Source organism: Polistes dominula, unplaced genomic scaffold, assembly GCF_049000335.1.
Source record: "Polistes dominula isolate Pdom_NZ unplaced genomic scaffold, Pdom_raw_medaka contig_23, whole genome shotgun sequence".
NCBI lineage: Eukaryota > Metazoa > Arthropoda > Insecta > Hymenoptera > Vespidae > Polistes > Polistes dominula.
This window is the reverse complement of record NW_028300963.1, coordinates 3,665,006-3,688,308: the sequence shown is the minus strand read 5'-3', so window position 1 is coordinate 3,688,308 and position 23,303 is coordinate 3,665,006. Positions and strand designations below refer to the sequence as shown.

General features: G+C 31.3%; 2 protein-coding genes across 8 annotated transcripts; one reads left to right on the top strand and one right to left on the bottom strand.

The window, feature by feature from the left end:
* Window positions 1-1,896: 1,896 nt before the first annotated feature.
* gb (solute carrier family 7 member genderblind) lies at window positions 1,897-9,015 on the bottom strand. Of its 6 annotated transcripts, none has more exons than XM_089172808.1 (12): window positions 8,692-9,015; window positions 8,539-8,623; window positions 5,476-5,675; window positions 5,147-5,369; window positions 4,957-5,072; window positions 4,743-4,868; window positions 4,524-4,668; window positions 4,322-4,445; window positions 4,034-4,234; window positions 3,790-3,939; window positions 3,527-3,703; window positions 1,897-3,416 (listed from the first exon to the last, which is right to left on the bottom strand). In XM_089172808.1, exons 3-12 carry the CDS (start codon window positions 5,639-5,641, stop codon window positions 3,348-3,350), a joined length of 1,497 nt encoding a protein of 498 aa, XP_089028934.1. In that variant the 5' UTR covers window positions 5,642-5,675; window positions 8,539-8,623; window positions 8,692-9,015; the 3' UTR covers window positions 1,897-3,347. The 6 variants fall into 6 exon arrangements, with proteins under 6 accessions (XP_089028934.1, XP_089028935.1, XP_089028933.1 ...); XM_089172809.1 differs by having other exon boundaries at window positions 8,539-8,608; XM_089172807.1 differs by having other exon boundaries at window positions 8,539-9,015.
* Window positions 8,140-22,856, top strand: Snrk (SNF related kinase). Of its 2 annotated transcripts, none has more exons than XM_015319675.2 (8): window positions 8,140-8,372; window positions 15,381-15,582; window positions 16,025-16,177; window positions 16,486-16,732; window positions 16,828-17,179; window positions 17,313-17,441; window positions 17,541-17,643; window positions 17,807-22,856. In XM_015319675.2, the coding sequence occupies exons 2-8, from the start codon at window positions 15,388-15,390 to the stop codon at window positions 20,045-20,047; spliced, it is 3,420 nt and encodes a 1,139-aa protein (XP_015175161.2). In that variant the 5' UTR covers window positions 8,140-8,372; window positions 15,381-15,387; the 3' UTR covers window positions 20,048-22,856. The 2 variants fall into 2 exon arrangements, with proteins under 2 accessions (XP_015175161.2, XP_015175160.2); XM_015319674.2 differs by having other exon boundaries at window positions 17,538-17,643.
* Window positions 22,857-23,303: the final 447 nt, after the last annotated feature.

Below are 23,303 nucleotides of genomic sequence, written 5' to 3'. Positions count from 1 at the left end.
CACGCCATTTTTAACCCCTTAGCCTATATGGCATTTCCCAATTGTACGAGCCATAGTAAATGAGAAGATCCGGTCACTGATGCAATTGATTATTTATCGTCCCATTCAGCTCTTTGGCCGTGTACAAATGAATTATTTAATAAAAATAACTTAAATAGTTTTACTTATCCATCCAATTACGAAGTAATGGCCAATGACATAAGATAAATTTTTCTTCAAAAAAATTACCGGTCAAGCAATATGTTAAAAGAGATACGGAGTTATTATTTTCTTCATATTCTCAAATGTAATTGAGATTTTCTGAGGAATAACATTTTTTAGTTTACCCGTAAAATAGAAATCTAATCTAATGGAAATAATCAGGAAATGAGCAAAAACCACTTGAAAGTACCTTGTCATTGTCCAATCTAAACATCTTTTAAACATTTTATCTAATTACTTATCAATAATTTACGTAATCTTTACCACAATGTGTGCAAAATTATTTTTAATTGTTATTTCGTAAAAAAAAAAACAAATTCTTTCAATTATTATATTTTCTCTTTACCCCTTTGCAACTTTATCATATAATTATTGTAAGTGTATAATGTAACTTTATATTTTATAATTATTATAAATAATTATTAAAATTTATTATTGAATAAAAGATTATCATTTTGTTCAACATTGTTAGGAAATAATTAAGAAAAGTATTATTAATGGTAAGATTAATATCGTTTCTTGATCGATACACAATATCAAGATAAAAATGTTATAATATATATATATATATATATACTAAATATACATATTTTCTATATAATATTAATAATTGTTATTCATATAAACATTTATTCGCTATTTTATTATTCATTTGTAATAATAAACAAAATTTGACCTGACCAAGACTAGTTTGTCAGACTTACACAAATTTACAGATAATTTTATAGGAAAAATTTTATAATTCTCAAATATTTCTGTTATTACATTGTAAACAAAGTTTACATTGGGTCTTCTAAATAGATACGATCTCAAAAGTGGCAAGAAAAATAAATACAAGTTTATAATTTTTCCTTATTTCTTTGAAACTTTTTTCAATTCCACGAGTTCGAGGAAAATAAAGAAAGAAGATTATTATCAGTTAACAAATTTGGGTCTTAACATGACGATATATATATATATATGTAAAAATAAATCATGACAGGTAAAAGATAGATATTATACATTTCTTTTCTTGGGGGAATAACATATGACAAAAATATTAAGAATAAAATCTTAAATGTAAATAACGTCATGGTTATTTTCATTCTACTTCTACATATTCAATAATGCACCCTCCTTATTCTATCAATGTAGCTCGATTAGTTTATTATGTACATACGTCAGAGAATCAAACGCATTGAAGATTTAGTCATAAATTACGTCATATATTGTAACAAAGTAGCATGGTTCCTGTTTTTTTTTTTTTCATTCTTCTTCTACTTCTACTTCTACTTCTACTTCTTTTTTTTTGTCAATAAAGTATCGTTACAATTTTTCGTAGAATCGTGCAACCACCGTTATCACTCTTACTAACGGATTTGGTTTTCATAGTATAAAATTAGTCACGAATTTAAGAAGTGGACCCATATCTCGGGTCAGCAGAAGAATGAAAAAAAAAATTAGTCTGTAATTTGAGTGTTTCGATTTGTTTAAAAAAAAAAAAAAAAAAAAAAGACAGAAAAAAAGAAGTAAAAAGAACAACTCAGTAGAAACAATAATAATTACAAATTTGATCGATTATTATGATCGAAAAGAAATATTTCTCTTTATTAGTTAAATCGTATTATATTACAAATACATTGATTATTATTTCAATAAAATAATAATAATAAAATATTTAATTCGGTATATTATATATATATATATATATATATATATATATATATATATATATATTTATTTTGTTTACAAATTCAACTTACACATAAGTCACTTTGGATTAATAATTATTTTGGTAAAGGTAATCAAATACTTTGCTAGATTTTTATCACAGCGAGGATAACCACATCTTTGATAGTATAAAAATGTTGTTAAATTTATTTTATTCTTTTTTTTTTTTTTATCAACAAGAAATAAATTAAATAATAAATATATGTAATTTAGAAACATTCTTTTTATACATTGACGATGTAATTATTGAACCTGTGATTTTTACAAGCGACCGTATTTTTTATTTTAACTATTTTGAAATATTTAAGTACAATCATAAATATTGTCAGTATAATCCAGATTTTGTTTTTAACGCCTACGGTATACGTAAAAGCAATACAATGTTTATTTAAAGAGTAAAAAATATAATAATTTTAATAATACTAAATGTTTATACATATAAATGTATATATATATATGTAATTATAAAAAAAAGAAACATTTTTTATTGAAACATATTTTCTTAAATATTCGTTTTGAGAAAGATATAATATTTATCGAAAAGAGAACAAAAATTCAGTCTCAAAAATAATTGCGCCTTTTCCTTATGTTATAAATGTTGCGTTAAAAAGATCATAATCAGTCAAAATAAATCGAATTAAGTATTAAATGACACACACAAAAACGATATTTTTTGAAACATACATAATAAATAAAGCTAATAAAAAAAAATTGAGAACAAAAGAATTATTAAACTCAGATCTGTTTAAGCAATACTATGAGATAAGCGTACTGCTATACATTTTGTTTATTGCGATTATTCAATGTTAAAAAAATGCTATACCATTTTATTTTTATTAATCGCGTATCCAACAAAATTGCACAGAAACAGAAAAAATTATTTTTGCTCGTTGATCCCTATTTCCCCACATTCGAGTTCGTAGGTAGAATTTTTCTAATATAATCGTAAAAACTGCATAATTACGTTTACAGTTAAATATCTTTTTATCTTTATTTATAGATAAAGAAAAGAAAGATGCAGACGTCTATGACGTCAACAAATTATTTATGTAATCTTATTCCGTTTTCCTTTTTTTTTTGTTGTTTACATTATATTATACCAAGTAGATTTATCCATCTTGATCAATAAAAAACTACACATTTCACATATAAAATAGAATAAACATTCATAATACCGAATGCCACATTTAAATATCGTTACCTTGTATAATAATACAAGTTAAAAAATATATATAAAACGATCAACAATTACAGCCAATAAATAACTTTTTCTTTTAGACACAAATTTTTCTTTTTCTTCCAATAATACTTACTTATTCGCGACATATCTCTTTTATTTATTTCTTTTGATTTTTCTTCACGCATTCTTCAATATAAAGTCGCATTATTAATTTGAAAATGAATCGATGATTATTGCTCTGAAGTTACACATTTTTTTATTCCATTTCTTCTTCTTCCTCTCTTGCAGACATAAATAATTTTTGTACGGTATGCGTAACTTTAACTGAAAATAAATTTTAAACAATAAATTGATAATCTCCGATAATCTTTAATTTACATTATTTATATATATATATATATATATATATATATATATATATATATATATATATCCATTGATTTTCTGAAACCAAGTTGGTTTCTTTTGCCATCTAACGCCCATGAAATAAGCAGGAATACCAGATGCTGTTATTAAAATACCCATACCAACTTCGTAAGGTCTTTCATAACAAGGTACTATTACTAAAAATGCACATAATGCTACAAACGTTATAGGAATCCATAAAGGTACCTATGAAATAAATCATTTTATAAGAATTCAATAAAATATATGTGAAAATTTATTTTATAATTATTAAATATACTTATTAAATATACCTTTATTGGTCTAGTCATGTTAGGTTTCTTATATCGAAGCCACAAAACACCAGCTACTGATAACATAATGAAGAAAGATTCCACTATGCTACAGTATGTTATTAATACAAATATATCACTTGTGCATAACATTATTAATGATAATATACACTGGAAAAAAAAATTTCTCGCGTAAATGGAAACTACGTAAAGGAAAGATAACTGCATTTTCTCTTATATAAGATAAATTAAAAAACAAACAAACCAGGAATACTAAAGCAGGTGTAGGAGTAAATCTTGATACATTAATATGACTAAGCATAGATGGAAAATGTCCGTTTCTGGCACCAACAAAACACATTCTGGAAGAAGTCATAATGTGAACACTTAATCCTCCAAATGCAGAAATTGCAACCATAACAGGTATACTCCATGCCATAACTCCTAGAAGTTGATCTCCAAGCGTCTAATTGCAAAAAAAAAACAATAATATAATTTTATATATCTATATGACGAATAAATAAAAAATATTTTATACAAAATTTATACTCACTACGGCAATGGCATTCGAAGAAATCATCGCAGTCGGCGTCAAAACTGATAAATAGGCAACATTGGCTAATACATAGATTAATGTAACTAATGGCAGTGAAATGTAAATTGCACGTGGTAAATTTCTGAAATAAATAATTATTATAAATAATATGTGTATGGAAAAATGTACCGAATAGAAAACTAAAGTACTGAAAGCTTACACATAAGGATTTTTTAATTCTTCAGTCATGAAATTTAAATAATTCCATCCAGAGTATGAAAATATACCAGAATAAAAGGCCACTGCAATTTTTCCAGGACTTGTATTTGTATTGTCAAAAGCATTCTCGAAGTTTTCTGTATGTCCTGTTAAATAATACAAATAAAGGAATATGTAGAAATATTAAATATTATTACTAATTTTTAAGCGAGAAACTTACCCATGCACAACCAAGATAATCCAGCTATAATAATAATTACTAAAGCAGCAATTTTGGCAAACATGAATATGTTCTGCATCTTTGTTGTTTCTTTTACATCGTAACAGTTGACAAATGTTAACAAACCTATTACAATTTCAAAGAAAATAATGATTATCTCTAATAATAAAATATATACATGTATCAAATAAATTTTAAACGAAATAATGCTCACACAGTGTTACTGCTGCAATTAATCTTATACCATTATCTGGTGTAGAACAATTTGGAAAAAAAGGTTGTAGAACATATTGAGCAAATGTTAATGCCATTATAGCATTAGTTGTAGGCCTATAATAAAAATGATTGTAAATCAATAAGAGAATATTTATGAATAGTTTTAATAAAAGTCTTTAATGACTTACACAAAAATTAGGTTTGCAGCCCATAGATATAAAAATGATGGCAAAGAGCCAAAGGCTTCATGAATATAGGCATAATCTCCACCACTGCGTGGTATACTTGTGCCTAATTCCGCATAGCATAAAGCTCCAATCATAGACAATAGTCCACATAATACCCAAATTATCAAAGAAAGTCCTACACTTCCAACCTCTTGTATCACACCTTTCGGTGAAACAAAAATACCTGTAGAAACATTTAAAATATTCGTTAAGTTTACATTTATACATTGACGATAATTTTTAATTCTTTAATATTTTTATGATAATAATTCAAAAATGTTTAATTTTACCTGAACCAAATATGATTCCTAAAATAATGGCAACACCTTCTAATAAACCTAATTGCTTCTTAAGTCTTACTTTTTCACCATTGTTATAATTTTCTTTGATATCCGATTCATCTACAGAATTAATCAACTGCATCTCTCTTTGTGAATTGTCAAATATGTCAGTCATTTTATTTTACAGATTAACAGCTGCTCACAAGTGTCTAAATTTTCAAAATAATTAAAAGAAAATTGTTAAATGCACGATCATGTAAATATACCAATTGATTCTTAATAATAAAAAATAAAAAATTAAATGAACTACTCTAGTTTTATAATGACATTTTTACTGTGATTGTAAGAGCTTTTATGATTATTAAGTATATTGAAAATAATCTCAGATGCATTAAGCAATTAGTATTAAAAAATATTATAAATATGCAGAGCTTTACTTACACTATAAGTCATCTAAATATAGTTACTATGGGATTAATAATTAAAGAACATCTGCTACTTGCAATTTCGCAAAGATTACGTAGGACGTCTACTAATGAAATATATATCGAATGGAAAAAAACTAGAACTAAATTGTCACTAACGAAGAATTATTTCCCGCATTCTTAATACCAATTAAATAATTTTGTTCTACCTTCTACAAACTATTTATAGAACTGTTAGTTATTAATACATTTTAGGTTAAGATCTTTCACCGTACACGTGCATAAAGAGGATAAACAGCATGAGCGCCAGTATGATGCAATATCTTAATATTTTAAATACTATCAGAAGATCAAAGACGTATCGATTGCGTTTCGATAATATATCGATAATTATCGTTTTATTAAGTCTCACCTTCTATTGGTCGAAAAATGCAATAATCACGTATGCAATTTCCAACGATCCAATAACTTTCCTTACATTTTATCGTACGATTTAAATCAACCAATCGCGTCGAAACAATGCAATAAACACGTATACAATTTCCAACGATCCAATAACTCTCCTTACATTTTGTCGTACGATTTAAATCAACCAATCGCGGCAAAGAATAAAATAAAAATACATTGAACAAAAAGAATATAAAAATTTTATAAACTATAAAAGGTATCATGTTCGTAGTTATTATTAACCCTTTCCACTCCAGCACGCCGGCATCTAAAGGTTACATTGTATCTTTATACGGTTAGGATAATGTATCGGCACACGCCTATAGTGTGTAATCGGTCTTGTCACCGAGCTTGCTGCATTTCTTTCGATCATATTTTTGTCTGTAGTATTAAACGAAAAAAAAGGAAAGTTGAAAGTGGTCATGGTCAAAATGACCCGGAGTTGCTAAAATGTCATATTAAAAATTTCTCGGAAGACAAAGGGTTAATATTCTTTAAAATGCATTAAACATTATCACAGGTAATTTAAATTTAACAAAATTTCAGCTCGACGGACGACGCGCCATCTGTATCTCGAAGAATGAACTTTCGTCCTATTCCTAACTCTACTCTTTCTTTTTTTGCTATTCAATCAGGATACCTCGAAGTTAACTCTTAAAGAAGTAAATAGTTCGCGGCGAGGCGAGCTCGCTGTGCGAGTCTGTTTCGCGTCCCGATAATTCTGATTAAGCATTTCTATCAAATTTTCAACACAAATACCGTACACTTTGAGTAAGTATTTCCAGTACAGAAGGAGATCGTCTAAACGTTAATCAAAATACTAAGACGTGACGTTAAAGTCTGACAGGGAAGAAATACGAATTATAAAAGAAAAAAAAAGATCATATTCTATCGTAGTTCTCTTCTAAGTTCGGTACTATTGCGTATAGTTTTTTCCGCGTGTATATGCGTGTGTATTTGCTTTTGTCGCGTGCACGAGACCGGAAGAAGTTAGGCCCAGAATTGGCCGAAACAGAAAGAGACAGACTGTACGTGTGAGTGTGTATGTGTATTCTGTGCTGCTACTGCTGTCTCTGCTGTTAATAGTAATGTGTGTACTACTCGGGTAAAAAGAGTGTATATGTATATAATGGTTGCTGGTGTCATGCGCGCGCGCGTTACTCCTCACTACGATTGGAAGTAAAAGAGAAAGAGAGAGGGATAGATGATGCGCGAGAAGGAGCGCTGACAAAGTGTAAGGAAGGAGAGGGGGAAAGAAAGAGAGAGAGAGAGAAAGAAAGAAAGATATATAGAAAACGTTAACGTTTTAAAAGGTGCTGGGTGGTAGCACGGTAGAGAAAGAGAGAGAGAGAAAAAAAAGATAAATAAGTGTGTCGCCGCGACATCCTAAGGAATACAAGAGCTTTCTTTTTCTCTTTTTGTAAGAGTGGATCGAAGTTAAGAAGAAAAGAGATAGATAGAAAGCACACGAGTGGGTGGGGTGCCGAAGCCTCAGATGTGAAAGAGAAAGAGATAGAATACTGAACGGAAGAGTAGTGGAAGGATGCAAGCGGTGCTGTGTAAACACGCGTCCTGGCTTGCACTGAGTTGCAGCAGTTAGACTTGCTAGAATTGTCAGTTCGATCCGTTTCTCTAGGCTGTCCTGAGGTTTCACGGAAGAAGGGAAAACGGTGAAAAGGAAAAGCGTGAAAAGTAACGGTTAAACGATAATAAAGAAAGAAGAAGAAGAAGGAGGAGGAGGTGGAAGAGGAGGAGAAGTAGGAGTAGGTAGAAAGGAGGAAGAGAAGTAAGGGGGAGTGGGGGAGGGAGAGGGAGGAGAAGTCGGCCGAGCAACGGCGTCAGGTGACGCGCATTGCTCCACACAGCAAGTTAAACGCGCCTATATATGAATTGCTTTTACAAATGACGGTGTATCAAGAAGAAGAACGAGTTTTCTATTGTTGTTGTTGTTGTTGTTGTTGTTGCTGCAGCAGCTATTACTATTGTCACTGGCTGGATCATCGGTCGTCTGATTAGCTGAAATCGTAAAACCCTGTACGTATATGATTATCATTTAAAGGTATATTCCAAGTGTCTGCTGCTACTGCTACTGCTACTGCTGTTTGTTACATGTGTATGTGTGTGTGTATGTTGCTGCGTGTGTGAGTGAGTGAGAGCGAGTGATGCGGCTTGTGCATCCGTGTATATATATAGATCTCACCCTTTCTCTCATCTCGTTCCGTTCCTCCCTTTTCTCTAAGGTTTAATAGACTCTTCTGTAAACATGGCTCCTGAAAGTTACCAAGCTACCTCTTACATTACCATCATCTTTATTCCTTCAACGAATTCTAATATTTTGTTTGTGTTAGCTTACCCCAATGATACCTTTGAGATTTTTCTATTTTTTTATTTTATTGAAAGAGAAATGCACTTTTCAATCCTTGTCCTTTTTATCGTACCTATTGTTTCTTTTATCTTCACACAGTACACCTTTATAAGTTTCTTTTCTTGATTTTTTTCTTTTTCTATTTTTCTCCAATTTTTTAATAGAAAAGTATACAAAATATATATGTATATATTACAGCAAAAGAGAAATAGAAAAAAAAGAGAGAGAGAAAGAGATGTAATTTTTTTGTCTGTACGCGTTCACATGCACCGGATGATTGCTTCTCTCTTTCTCTCTTATCTTTTTCTGTCCATCTTTTATATATTATCTGCTACATGAGTACACACAACACATATGTACACGCGCGTGTACACGAGGGAGACGCTTGAATACACATTTGGAATATTTCTTTCTCCCCACCCCCGAGCATGCGAACGCATTGACGAAGAAAAAATTGCAATAGAGATGCACAAAGGGTGAGGGGGAGAGGGTAGCTGATAGAAGAAGAAGAAACTCTTAGAATTCTTGGGAAAGACATTTTTTTTTCTTATACATTTCTTTTCTTTTTTTTTTTTTTTTTGATAAAGGTCAAGTTAAGGAAGAAAAACAAATGATTGATAACAAGAAAAAAAAAAGAAAAACCGTTTGATTTTTCTTCGTGAAGGAGAGAAACGCGCTAACGCCTCGTTACGTCATCGTCTATTGACGGGTCGAGGAAGAAGAAAAATATCATTAAGTATAAGAGAGAATGAGAAAGAGAGAGAGAGAGAGAAAGAGAGAGAAGGATCAGAGATTCTTTGATTTCATTGACTACTTTACAATGATCGTGGTCTTATTCATTTAAATCCCCTAACACGCATGTATGTATTTACATAGCAAAACGCACGTGCGTGTAAACCGTCACTGATGGATCACCTTTGACATTGAGAAAAAAAATTACTTTAATCGTTTCCAATCGTTAGCGCTGCTTTAAGGCTACTTTAAATGGAACATCCTCGACGTATCATTCTTTTTTTCTTTTTTTTTTTATTATGCTTCATTTTGCTTTTCTTCCCTTCTTCTATTCCCTTCTCATTCTTTTCTTTTTATCTATTTATTATTTTTCTTTTTATCCTAAGAGTATATTGAAATTTATGAGAAAATAAATTCTAAAATTGATTAGAGATTATTAAAAGTTTTTAATAGTTAATAGACTCGTTTTATTGTATTAACGTGTAAGTAGGACTGTATTTTAGTTCCCACGTTCGTTATTATACAATGTGTTCCGTTAAAGTACGCCACATACTCGTTGATCCATTTTACAGGAGAAGGAAATCGAAAATTTAGTAAAAGAGAGGAAAAGGATTTTATACATGTATATGTTTGTATGTTTCTACATATATATATATCTATGTAGTATATATGTAGCGTATGTGAGTCTCTAACGTATTACATAACTTTTCTCTCAGGGCAGTGCAACGTAAGAGCAATAAGATTTTACTAGCTTATTACAGTCAACTATACTACTATACCGAACATCCTCCAACAAAGTATAAACTTTTCAATTCCTTTTTATATTTACCTTTTTACTAGTATTTGTTTCTTTTCTTTTCTTTTCTTTTTTATTTCAATTGAAACAAGTAATAGAGGAAGAACTTTGCAACCCTATAAATGACAAGAAAATAATCTCATAATTTCGTGATTTTTATTACGAAACTTAATAACTTATAAAAAAAAAAAAAATTGTCTTACATTGTAGAATATTTTGTATGTAAAATATGCAGTAGGGTGTCTTTTCTAAAGGTTCACTCATCCAACTGAAAAATTATTAATTATATAAATAATAAAATTACAAATGATATATCGTCATTTGTGAATAGTATTTGCAATATCAAATGTTATTTAAATGGTAATTACTGTCACGAGGAAAATACATTCGTGAATTTCAAAACGTTTTAAATTATATGAAAATCAAGATGAATTAAAACGAAAAGCGTAATATAAATAATTATTATGAAAATACACAGTATATTATATAGCTTGAACAACGTAAAACAAAGTCGGTCAACTAAACGTAACGTTGCACATCTAATCGTTGACCATTTTCTAGATTATATACCAAGTATATTTTTTCAAAAAAAAAAAAAAAAAATGATGATATTTGTGTTTAACTTGCGAAGTGGTATTATTTATTGTAGTTTATTTCATTTAATATCATTAAAATAAAATACTCATGTGTGATTATTATTTTTAATTCAATATTATAACAGCTTACACATATGTACATTGTGCGTTGACGAATGTATTTTTTTCATCGTTTAATTTTAGCAACACAATTAAAACAAATACTTTTCAAAAAGTGTATCTAATTAGCTACGGTTAACTGGTCATCAACACGATAATTGAAAATTCATGTCTTTCAAATGAAAAACAAAATATTATAATTCTATTCGATCAAACAATATTTGAATTTTTGTTGGTCTTGTGATTTTTTTTTTTAATATTTATATTAAAACTATAAAATAATAATAATACTATTTTTTCGAAATATATTCGAATAAAAGTATTAGAATCTTAAAGTTACATTTTCTAAATTTCAGATTATTGAGGATTGGCAACTTTCTGCATATTTCTCGCGTGAGAGAAAACAAAATGAAAGGAAAAGAAAAGAAATAGGGGCACACAAAAAAAAAGAAAAGAAAAAAGAAAAAAGAACAAAAGAAAAAATAGAAAAGTAGGAATAGAGTACACACGATATAATACTTATAAAACTAGCATATCCTTTCGCGTCTGAAAGAAAACTAGGAATCTTTTATAACGGTACGCATTCTCAATATCTATTTACATGTTTACTTTGTGTTATTTTTCATGACACGACGACGACACACCTCGTGGTTCCTTATATTTCTTCTTATTAAACTTTTCGTTCGATAAAATAACGATCAAATAATATCGATTGGAAAACGGAGAGGTGAAAAAGAAAAAAAAAAAAAAGAAAAATGTAAAACTTAGATTATATTTGAGACGAATCAATGGTGATGGTGATGATGATGATGATGATGATGATGATGATAATAAATCACACGTGTTATTTGAAACGTTATGTAAATATCACGAGAGATATAATTATATATCCGGCTGATAATAAATTCTTGCGATAAATTAAATTCTTTTTCTTTTTTTTTTCCTCTCGGTTTTATTTTAATGTCACCAATCGATTACGAAACAAATAACGTAGAGGAAATCATCATATTATGATGATCGTTAATATAATCGATCATTTTCTATATATATATGTATATATTGTTATCTTTTATTTTCGTAATTTTTTCTTTTTTTCATTATTAAATTTTCTCTTCATCTTCATCTTCATCTTCATCTCTCTCTCTCTTCTTAATCAAGAAGAAGGATAGAATAAGTCACTCATCCGGAAGTAATAGCAAATCGAGCAATCAACGTGTACCCCCCAACCCGCCCCTCATCCTGTTGATAACGAGTACTCGAAAATGAATTTCTCAACCCGCAAAACGAGTAGAAAATTTCAATTTTCTTTTTCCTTCATCTTTTCCTGAAAATATGACACTGAATCTTATCAACTAAATATGCGCTCGAGAGAAAAAAAAAAAAAAAAAGAAGAAACAAACTGGATTAAACCACAAAATGAAACCAAAAATTTCTTTCGAATGAATATTATTATTATTATTATTATTATGCAGTATTTTATTATTAAAATTTATTAATTTATTAATTAATTCAAATTATTATTAAAGGGAAAAATATAATTGATCTCTACTCGATAACTATTTGTTTTACATATGAATTTCAAATCGCGTTTTTATCTCTGCTATTTTTAAAACAAAAAGAAAAGATTTTCTCGTTTTTTTTTTTTTGTATATATTTATAAAACGCTTACATATGCGCATACTCTGTGACATATTTATAATGCGAATCTTAATCGAATTAATTTACGTAATCCTTCGTAATCTTATCGTCTTTGTCATGAAAGGATTAAGCATATCTGTATATACAGTAGTAACAAGTAGTACAAATAAATATATCATCACACAACACAATATATTCGACGATCCAATTTAAACATCTTTTTTTTTTCGTTTATTCGTACGTAATAGAAAAATTAAAAATAAGAAAGCAAATAATCGTTCGTTTTAATGAATTTGAATCATGTTGATTAATTTCTTTTCTTTTTATTTTTTTTTTTTCTAATTTCATATTCAACAATGACGTTGATAATAAATTCACTTATTTCGTGTTTTACTTTTCACAACGTTTTACAAACTAATCCAACAGACTACTTTAACAAAGTTCGTAGTAAATAAACGTGAACCGATGGTATTAAATCTCATTTATATATATATGTACATAGATTCGATGTAAATACCATTGGTCGAGGCAAATGTTATCGACGAAGTGTCAAACTCTTCCGATCAAATCTCCTATCTTTGGATACTTGAAAATGATCGAGATTCACTAAACCAACAAACAGCTTTTTCCACCGACAAATTTGTCCGATTGAAAATCCTCTTTATATTATCACGATCTCATTTTTTTTTCTTCTTTCTTTATTGTTATTATTATTTATTTTTTTTTTTTATAGTCGACGTGTGACGTTTCGTCAAATAACACATGCATATACAAAAAGAGATATCTCAAAGGAATGTGTATATATGTATATATATGTATATGTATAAAATACTTACATGACTTGGTCGAGAAATTTCCATTCCACTCTCCTAGTTTTCTCTAATGCTTTAGCCACGTATAGATTACTATACATTCTCAAGAAGACGAAGTTATCGTAAGGGTACTAGTGTTAGTAGTAATAGTAGTGTAGTAGTAGTAGTAGTAGTAGTGATAGTACCCATGCAACTTTGTTACTCGACCTCGAGAGACGAGATGCGCCCTCAACCTTACTCAATGATGCACCCTCTTTCGCTTTTATTAGACTCCGTTCTTTTGTCATCTACGTTCTCGAAAACCAGCACGAAATTTTCCTCTGACATCTACGTTCTAGTATATATCTATATATATATCTATATATGTATATATGTATGTATGTATATACAGGATGTGAATCGAAAGGAACGTCTCGAAATTCTAAGAGTATATTTCCATGTTTAGAAATCATTTTTAAATGAAAATTCAAATCTTTTGATTCTGATTTTCTATTTTATTTTATATGAAATTGCGAAGCTTTGAACAAAGCTTTTCTATGTAATAGAACGAGACAAAGATTGTGATCTATGGGTACGCGGACTTAGAAAATTGGGTCGTCTGCCGTTATTTCTAACAAATCTGCCAAGGATGTCTGACAACATTTCGAACTATATTTTACTATCTTTAACTCTATCTTTCTCTGTTTCGCATGATCATCGTTTGTGCTATACTTTTGCTTGAATGAATGACGATAAGTGTATTATTTAACGATAAATACGTATTTCACATATACTACTATTACTACTACTACTACTACTACTACTACTACTACACACACATGTATATAATAGTAATAATGCATTTACAATTTATATTTTAAATAAAACACATTACAATATATATGCATTGTAAATGCATTGCTGAAACTTTATTAAAACAATTTGTAATCGTATTAATTTGAAAGTTTCTATCCTCTTGCATATCCATCGATCTTTATTAATGTATCGTGACGTTAAAGCAGTAAGTGTAATAACGTTTAACATCGAGAACTCGTTTATTGGTCAAATGACGTTCAAAGAGGTTCGAACGAAGGTAGTCCGTCGTCTCTTTCTCTCTCTCTCTTTTAACTCTTTACTTACCGACCCTTTTCTCTTGTCATATTCTCTTCGTCAGTCTTAAAAAAGAATAAAAAAAATGAAATTGCATATTATGCGCATTAGAAGCATTAAACGTCCAGTCACCCTCCTCCTCCCCCCTCCCATTATGTCTTCGACATACGTTCGTTTGACGTAAGCAAACCACTTCTAGTATCGTGTGAACCGGAATTGGCTTTAACATAAGACGATAGATAATAGATTTAACCTATCACAACCTTTATCTCATCCTTTTTATCTTTTAATATAATATATTTTTAATATAATAAATTATTACGATCATTTTTCGTACTTATATTTACTTGATATTTGACTAACCGATTGTGCAATTTTTAATTGTTACTAAGAAAAAAAATTACTAGAAGAAAAGTAGACAATATAAAAAGATAGCGCGCGAAATACGAATATTTGTCTCGATGAAATTAATTTAATTTTTTGCCGAATATAAGTAAAACGAACTTATCGTTTAAATACAAGTTGGTTATTCGCCATTGACCCTCGATCGGCTCAGCTAAAGCGAAATTAATTATTGCCTTGGTGTGCTAAAAATAATCCCGTGACCCCTCTCTGTGTCATAGGGACAAACCTCTCACGAGTACACACGGCGTTAGGCTTGTTTTTCCTCTCGTGAAATGATCGATCTTCTTACCTGTCTCTTCCATGATTTTTTCTTCTTCTTTTTTTTCTTTTTAATCAAATAAAAATATGCATTTTTTTCTCGATGAATTAAATTAACCATTGGTCTGAAAAAAAAAAAAAAAAAAACAATAAAAAAATAAATCTATTATAATTTTACTTGTGAAATAATATAAATAATATAGGATTATTTAATGATTTTTCTTTCTCTCTGTGTGCATGCGTGTACTGCAGCTGCGAGATGCATCGTAGGGTGGGATACAGCAACTACGATGGCAAGATCGCGGGCCTTTACGACCTGGAAGAGACTCTTGGTCGTGGACACTTTGCTGTGGTAAAGCTTGCTCGACACGTATTTACTGGTGAGAAGGTTGCAGTGAAGGTCATAGACAAGAGCAAACTCGACGAAGTATCTAGGGCGCATCTTTTCCAAGAGGTAAGCTGAAGAAAAAAAAATAAAAAAACAATGGTTAATAAGTTAAATTTCAATTATCTTTATCTACCTTTAAGATTATATTTATTAGGGTGAACCAATAGTTCGTACATTTATTGTGTTTAAACTTTACTTTGAAATTGCTGTGAAATGTTTTTTTTCTTTTTGTTGTTGTAAAATTTACTTTTAAACTGCAGAACTTTGGGTTAACCCTAATATTTCGTTACATTAGTATGTGCAAGGATAAAAAGAAAATCGGGATTGAATTAACGAGTATATCCTGTTGGCGAGGATCTGTGCGATCTACGTCAAGTTATGGATCTTGTTAAGATCAACGAGATAATCGTGTACTAAGAGATAACAGGTCAATGACCTCTCTCCCCCCCTTTCTCTCTGTCTTCCTTCATTTGCAATTTATATTACAACGTTGTCGTTAAATTTCTAGGTACGATGTATGAAATTGGTGCAACACCCGAACGTAGTGAGATTGTACGAGGTGATAGATACCCAAACAAAGTTGTACCTGATCCTGGAGTTAGGCGATGGCGGTGACCTTTACGACTACATCATGCGCCACGATAGTGGACTAAGCGAAGAGGTATTATAACGTGCTGGTTATACAATAAGAACTTTATTTTCTTAGAGATCTTCTTAAATTAGTACCTAGACGAATTATTAGTTGCAAACTTGCCAAACTTGTTTGCTGTTGCGTGTCTATACATTCTCAAAGGAAAGACAGAGAAATAACAGCTGTTATCTCTTTCTCTTTCTCTTTTCGTGATTCACCTAACCGTTAAACGCGACTAGACAACGTTATAACTAAAGTTTAACCCCTTTGTTCATAATAAGTTGTAATGATGAAAAGCTCACTTATTCTCTACTCACCTCTCTTATTTCGTTCAACAGGTAGCAAGGACGTATTTTCGACAGATAGTTCGTGCAATATCCTATTGTCATCGGTTACACGTTGTACACAGGGATCTCAAACCGGAGAATGTTGTCTTCTTTGAAAAACTCGGTACCGTCAAACTGACTGACTTCGGTTTTAGCAATAAATTTTGTCCTGGACAAAAGCTCGAAACTTCATGCGGTTCTTTAGCATATTCGGCACCGGAGATACTTCTTGGTGACAGTTACGATGCACCTGCAGTTGGTACGTTATGTTTAATTTCTCATTGATTAATTCTTCTATTCTTCTAAAAAATTATTTATCCAAAATTTGTCTAATTAAACGTGTGTGTTTATTAGATGTCTGGTCGCTCGGTGTGATTTTGTACATGTTGGTATGCGGTCAAGCACCTTTTCAAGAGGCAAATGACAGCGAGACATTGACAATGATCATGGATTGCAAGTATTCCATTCCGGCCCACGTATCGGATGATTGTAAACGTTTGATCGCTAGGATGCTCGTTAGAGAACCCGAAGGAAGAGCATCGCTCGAAGAAATAGCAGCTGATCCTTGGCTTGCTATCGGATCTGACAAGGATTCCGTCGAAGTTTTACCTTTGGTGTCTCGTCAACAAGTATCCGACGATCATCATAATCTTATTATTACTAAAATGGTTAACGGTAATATCGCCACCAAGGAAGATATATTAGAGTGAGTAATAAATTGTACGGATTTCGATATATTTTTCTTATTCGTTTACCACCATAAGAAATTACTCGAATAATTGTTTCTCTTTCCTTCATTTTTTTTCTTTCTTTCTTCTTCTCTTCTCTCGTTTATAAAGAGCGTTAGACAAGAACGAGTATAATCACATAACGGCGACGTATTTCCTGCTGGCCGAGAGAAAATTACGAGCTCATAGACAGGAACAGGTGCAAAAAGCACGTCCCGAGATACTCGATGTTTCTCCTAGGTAGGTATATATGTATATATATATAAATATAAAATATCATATTAAAAAGATAAGAGTGTTGGCACGATCGATAATTAAAATTCGAATTACTTTCAGCAGGCAAGAGGAAGCAACGGTGAATCTTCACGTTAATCAAAATTTACTTGGTACCGTGAATCAATCCTTGCTGAGTGTTCCACGTACGCCCGGTGACGTACCACAGGTACGTATCGCATAATAAATGCTACATTACATCCCCGACATCGAGAATCAACCTGAATTATTAATTACAACGTACGAATGTACATTACAAGCGTGATACCACTCTCCTGGAGTAGTTTAGATTTCCTGCCGTGGGGAAAAAAAGATTCCTATTCTCGTTACAGAATGTGCGTACGAGAAAGTGCAGCATCGTACAAGAAGAAGAAGACGAAGACGACGTTTCCTCGTGTTCCGGTAGAGAAGAACGCGGTAGCAATTCGGCCTTGAACTCGTTCAATCGTCGTGGCTCACGTTCGGAAGGAAAGCTCTCACATATTTTGCAAGAAAGGCTGGGACAACTACCGGATAAACATACTGGACACAAAGTGGCTGCGGTCACACCAAGGCTGGTTGCCCAACAACAAGATTGTCCTAACGTAGCCGTTGTGACAACTGCTGATCATCATCGGGAAGGAAAGTGTTTAAAGCCGTTTACGAAAGATCCCAAACTTGTCGATTTAACTTTAAATCGTCATTCTAACGTAATAGGTTCTGCCGTTCAACCGGATAACGCGATATCCGATAATAAAATATCTTCTACGACTACTAAAGTATCCTCGATCTTCGATGAAAGTTTAAAAAGTAAATTTAGTACTACGCTCGTTCAATCGTCGGGTTGGTCGAAAAAACCAGGCAGCGTGGAGAGTAGACCGAAATCTGTTACGGAATGTCCAAGATCGGCGTTAGGTCCTGTTCCAGCAAATAAATGGAGAATGGGTGCTCAACATAGATCAGCGGGACTTACATTAGAAACGTCTCCAATATCATCACAAACTGTCTCTTCTTCTAGACCATCTGATTTAATTTCTACAACAACGACAATTATTCTAACGGAATCGTCGACAGTTTCGATTCCCCTTCGTTCAAGCACGCACGAAGATCATCAATCCACGATACCAAAATATAAGACTATGCCATCACCAGGTAGTACTGGTTCCATATCACCTCCTCAATTAACCTTGAACGAAATATTAGAAGATGGTGACGCGATACAAGGTTCGGTTGGTTCGAACGAAGGTACCAACAATAACGCTTCTTCCGCTGCCAAGTGTCGTGTGGTTAGACGTACGGGATACGAACAGAGAAGAAGCAAGTTTCATAAAACAAGAACTGCATCGTGTTCAAGCTCGGACGCTAGCGACGACGACAGTGAAAGTAGGAAAAAGAGAGCTCATAAGCTTGGTGCAACGACAGAAAAACCATTACCACCTAGACGAGATAGTCACGACGATTCTAGCGATTCTCAAGATCCTGGAGGTAGTGGTGGTGGTGGGGGTGGTAGTGGTCTTGGAAATGGTGAACATACTAGCGAAGCCCCATCGAATACGGCTGATACTAGTCGTAACGATGGTGGCGGTAACACTACTAACACAACGACAAGCAATACTACGACAGCCGGTGGAAGGCACAGATCAACGGATAATCAAGTGGCCTTTGGTAGAAGACATCGAGCAGGCAGAAGAAGAGCTGGGGAGACGCGTTTGAGAGAAAGCCAATCGTTAAATCGAATAACCGAGGTGCAAGAAGCCGAGGGTCCATCATCAGCCTGTCACAATCATCATTCTCACGTATCCCGTAATTCGACAATTTTAAATGTCCAAAACGTTTCAACCTCTACTTCCTCGATATCCCAAAGTAGCACCGATTCTCATTGTATTCATCATCAATCAATTTCACACGCAACCACTACGACCGTACAAAAGGCTAAAGGTTTTGGTGCTAGACTTTTGCAAGGTTGGTCAATTGGCAAATCTACTTTGTCGCAAGCTGTTAATAGACAACAAACGGATAACAATACGACTCCAAGAGAAATCAACAAAATGGATCAACACGCAACGAGATGTCAGCAGCAAACTACTATCGGAAATTGTAACAACGAGGAGAAAAGAAAGGATCTGAATAACGGTGGTGGTTGTTTGATAGGTCAACAAACAACAGTTACGAACGAAAAAGAAAATCGCGGAGCGTCGGTTAATAGAAACGAATGTAAAAGTAGAAAAATTCGTTTGTTAAGTCGTTATTTTGCGGTTCACAAGAAACTTTGCGTTCCGTTACCGGGTCTTTTTGGTAAGGGTCGATTGTACAAGGCACGTTCTTGCGGTAACATTGCACGCGATCGTGTTAGTCCGCCATCACCAAAGTCGGTGCTACTTTGTGCCGCATCGGACGACAAATGGCGGGAACGTCATCAGTGGTGCGACACGAAACATCAGCATCGTGGCAGCGACGGTGACATCAATCAAAATCTTGGCCTTGCTCATCTCGTACAGGAAAGAGTAGTTGGTGTTGGTAAAGGGTGTACCGGTATGCCGGCCGTTTGTCATATTCATTTGGGTGACGCCTCCAAATGTTGCAGCCTCTGTTGATGAACACTCGATCCGAAAATGAATAGAAATTCCCAGTGTGGTTTTTTCTTTTTTTTTAATTCTTCCTGATCCCCTAGGATTTATGGATAATCTCTGGAGGAAAACCTTTTTGTTTGTACGCATCCAAATACATATATACACCACACATACACGTACAACAAACATAGGATACTAACATACATATACATATTTAAATATGAACTGGGATTTTTTCTATGTGGAGATAAACCACAAACCCTCCGTTCGCGTCGTTGCTGATAAAAATAATCATCGTTGGTTCCAACATTTTTATAAAACATAACACAATTTTCATTCTTCGTACTTTCTAGAGAAACGTATGTATACACATACCTAAACGTATTTCGTTATTTGACAAAATTTGTCTAGAAAGTACGAAGAATGAAAATTGTGTTATGTTTTATAAGAATGTTGGAACCAACGATGATTATTTTTATCAAAAACGACGCATACATATGCAAGCATGTATATCTATATTTTTCCTCTTTCCCCCACCCCCTTCGTGGAGTCGAACCACGTAAAATAATGGCGGTGACGTTTTAATACGCCAAATATCTATTAATCAGATCGTTCCTGAATTCCTACCTTGATACGCCAAGTAATATAGCTTGAACGTTGCTGTTAAGCGTCAAATAAAAAGAATGATAAGAGAATAAGAACAAAGATTAAAAAAAAAAAAGATTAATAATTAAATAATTAAATAAATAATAATATTCCCCTTTTGTGGGAAGTGTATCTAGTCTGTGTGAACAAGCCTGTATTAAATATATTGCAGAGTTTATTATTATTTTTATTATATATATATTAAATATTATATTATTATATTATATTATTATATTATTATATTATATTATAATAATAATAATAATTGTTATTATTATTATTATTTGATATAGATGAGAACAACGTGGATATTAACTCGTATCGAGACGGCACGCTGTTCAGAGAATTAAAAAAAAAAAAAGATAAAAGATAAAAAAAAGATGAGAAAGAAAGAAAACACATGTTCGTGTAATAACTTCGGTGTAATGTTTTTTGAGTCTCGGCAATTCTCGAAAGTGTCTTCCCCTTTCGTTTTTATTCCTATCAACCCCTTCCTTTTACATCTTTTTCTTCTACTGTTAAAATACAAATCACAATTTTAATTTTCCTACGTCTACTTTCTATTTGTAATTTTTTTTCCTCTGTTATTTTTCGAGATTGAAAGCACAGAATCGAAAGGAAACCGATGTTTTCTTAAAGTAAAACGGAAAACTTTAAATAGTAAAAGTTGTCATATTGAAGAGAGAAAATGAAAAGAAATGAAAATGAAAAAGAAAAGAAAAGAGAATAAAAAAAATTATAATTGAAAATAATAATACGTGAGTTATGATTTTAATTTGTTTTTTTCTGTCTTATTTATTTTTGTACAGACCGGATTATGCTGTAAAACGACGTGCTCGAAAATAATCCCAAGTACGTGTGTGTGTTTTTAATTTTTAATTTTTATTAAAATGAAAAAGAAAAAAAATTAAATAATAATAATAATAATATTAAAATAATAATTATATAATTATAATTATAAATCATATGATGAAAGATTAAGAAGAGATAAAACGTGTGTATTTTTTCGTGTTGTCAACAAAAAACAAAAAAAAAAAAAGAAAATTGTGACAATATTTTAAATGTTATGTATGCACGTATGAACAAACAAAAAAATGCGAGGTAAAAATGCAATTATACGAAAGTTATTATCATTTGTAAAATAATCTTACATAATATCAAAACAATCTCCTTATATTTTTATCAAAAGTGAAACAATATTTTGTTTTGTTTATCTTCTTTTTCCTTCGTGTATACGCACAAACGCACACATGTATAATTTTATCTAAATTTATAAAAGGAGAGAAGAAGAAGCAACAAAAAAAAAAAAAAAAGAAAAAAATAAAAAAAAAATCGAAAGATTACGACGAGAACAATCCAAAACGAACAAACAAACAAATTTCAATTAGTTTTCTTCATTTTTTTTTTTTTTAACACCCCCTTACATTTTATTCTTTTTTTTTTCTCTTTCTTATCTATTAATTATTTTTACCTTTCATCAGCCAGAGTTCTATTTAACACTGTTGTAATCAACAAGATAATTAATCTAATAGTTTTTTGAGATTTAAACAAAAAAAAAAAAAGAAAAAGAAAAGAAAAATGTTAATAAGAAAAAGAATTTTAATTAATCTACGCTTAGGCGAAATTAAACCTTTACGAATAAATGTCGACCCGACTCTCTCTCTATCTCTCTCTCTCTCTCTCTCTCTCTCTCTTTACTGCCAGCTATAAAATATCATTGTAAAACGGATCCATACATTAACATACCTAAGTGTACCGCTAAAAGCTGTAAAATACATCCGGTATCCTTGTAATTCATACATACAAACATTACAAAATATACATACATATATACATATACATATACATAAACATACATACATGCAATAATTGTGTGCCCGAATCGAATGGAATAAAAGAAAATAAAAGAAAATAAAAGAAAAAATAAAAAAAAAATATATATATATATACAACATATATATATATATATAAATAAATGAATAAAAATGTTAGCATTTATGCTAATACAAATACGTTCAAATACATACACGAGTCCTGTTGTTGTCTCTTCTCATAGTTCCTCTATTTTTATTATTTATTGTTTATATTAATTATTATTATTATTTTTTTAATGCAATATATTATATAACATATAAAATTAGTTCTATTAATGTATATAACGTGCATGATTAAATATTATTCAAGCATATTTTACGATATGTTCTATTAAAATATTTTTAAATAGAGTAAACAAGAAATTATTACAGTTTTTGCAATATTTTACAAACAATTCTTGTTACATTTCTTTTTTCTACTTTCGTTCTACCTTTTTCCAAAAATTTTCTTTTATAGTAGGATAATTTATTACACAATATTATTATTAAAAGTTTTTCTTCTAATTATTTATTTAATAATTAGAAAAAATGCGCGCCTGTAGGGATGCAACCCTCCAGACACAGTTTAAAAATGTTGCTTGCGAGCGACATCTGTTGGGACGGAATTTTTTTTCAGCCCAAACTGTTCATACACGTATGTATTACGGGTTGCCTATCTTTCGAGCAGAAAAAAAATTCCGTTCCAACAGATGGCGCTCGCAAGCAATATTTTCAAATTGTGTCTGGAGGGTTGCATAACTACAGGCGCAATGCTTTTTATA

Bases quoted from the DNA above. Each gene is read 5' to 3' on its own strand.
- Snrk (XM_015319674.2), top strand. From the start codon at position 15,388: ATGCATCGTAGGGTGGGATACAGCAACTACGATGGCAAGATCGCGGGC. The intron at 16,733-16,827 runs GTACGTTATGTT...TGTGTTTATTAG, and splicing joins TTACGATGCACCTGCAGTTG to ATGTCTGGTCGCTCGGTGTG. The intron at 17,442-17,537 runs GTAGGTATATAT...AATTACTTTCAG, and splicing joins ATACTCGATGTTTCTCCTAG to CAGGCAAGAGGAAGCAACGG.
- gb (XM_089172807.1), bottom strand. From the start codon at position 5,641: ATGACTGACATATTTGACAATTCACAAAGAGAGATGCAGTTGATTAAT. The intron at 5,073-5,146 runs GTAAGTCATTAA...TTTTTATTATAG, and splicing joins GCTGCAAACCTAATTTTTGT to GCCTACAACTAATGCTATAA. The intron at 4,235-4,321 runs GTGAGTATAAAT...TTTTGCAATTAG, and splicing joins CTTCGAATGCCATTGCCGTA to ACGCTTGGAGATCAACTTCT.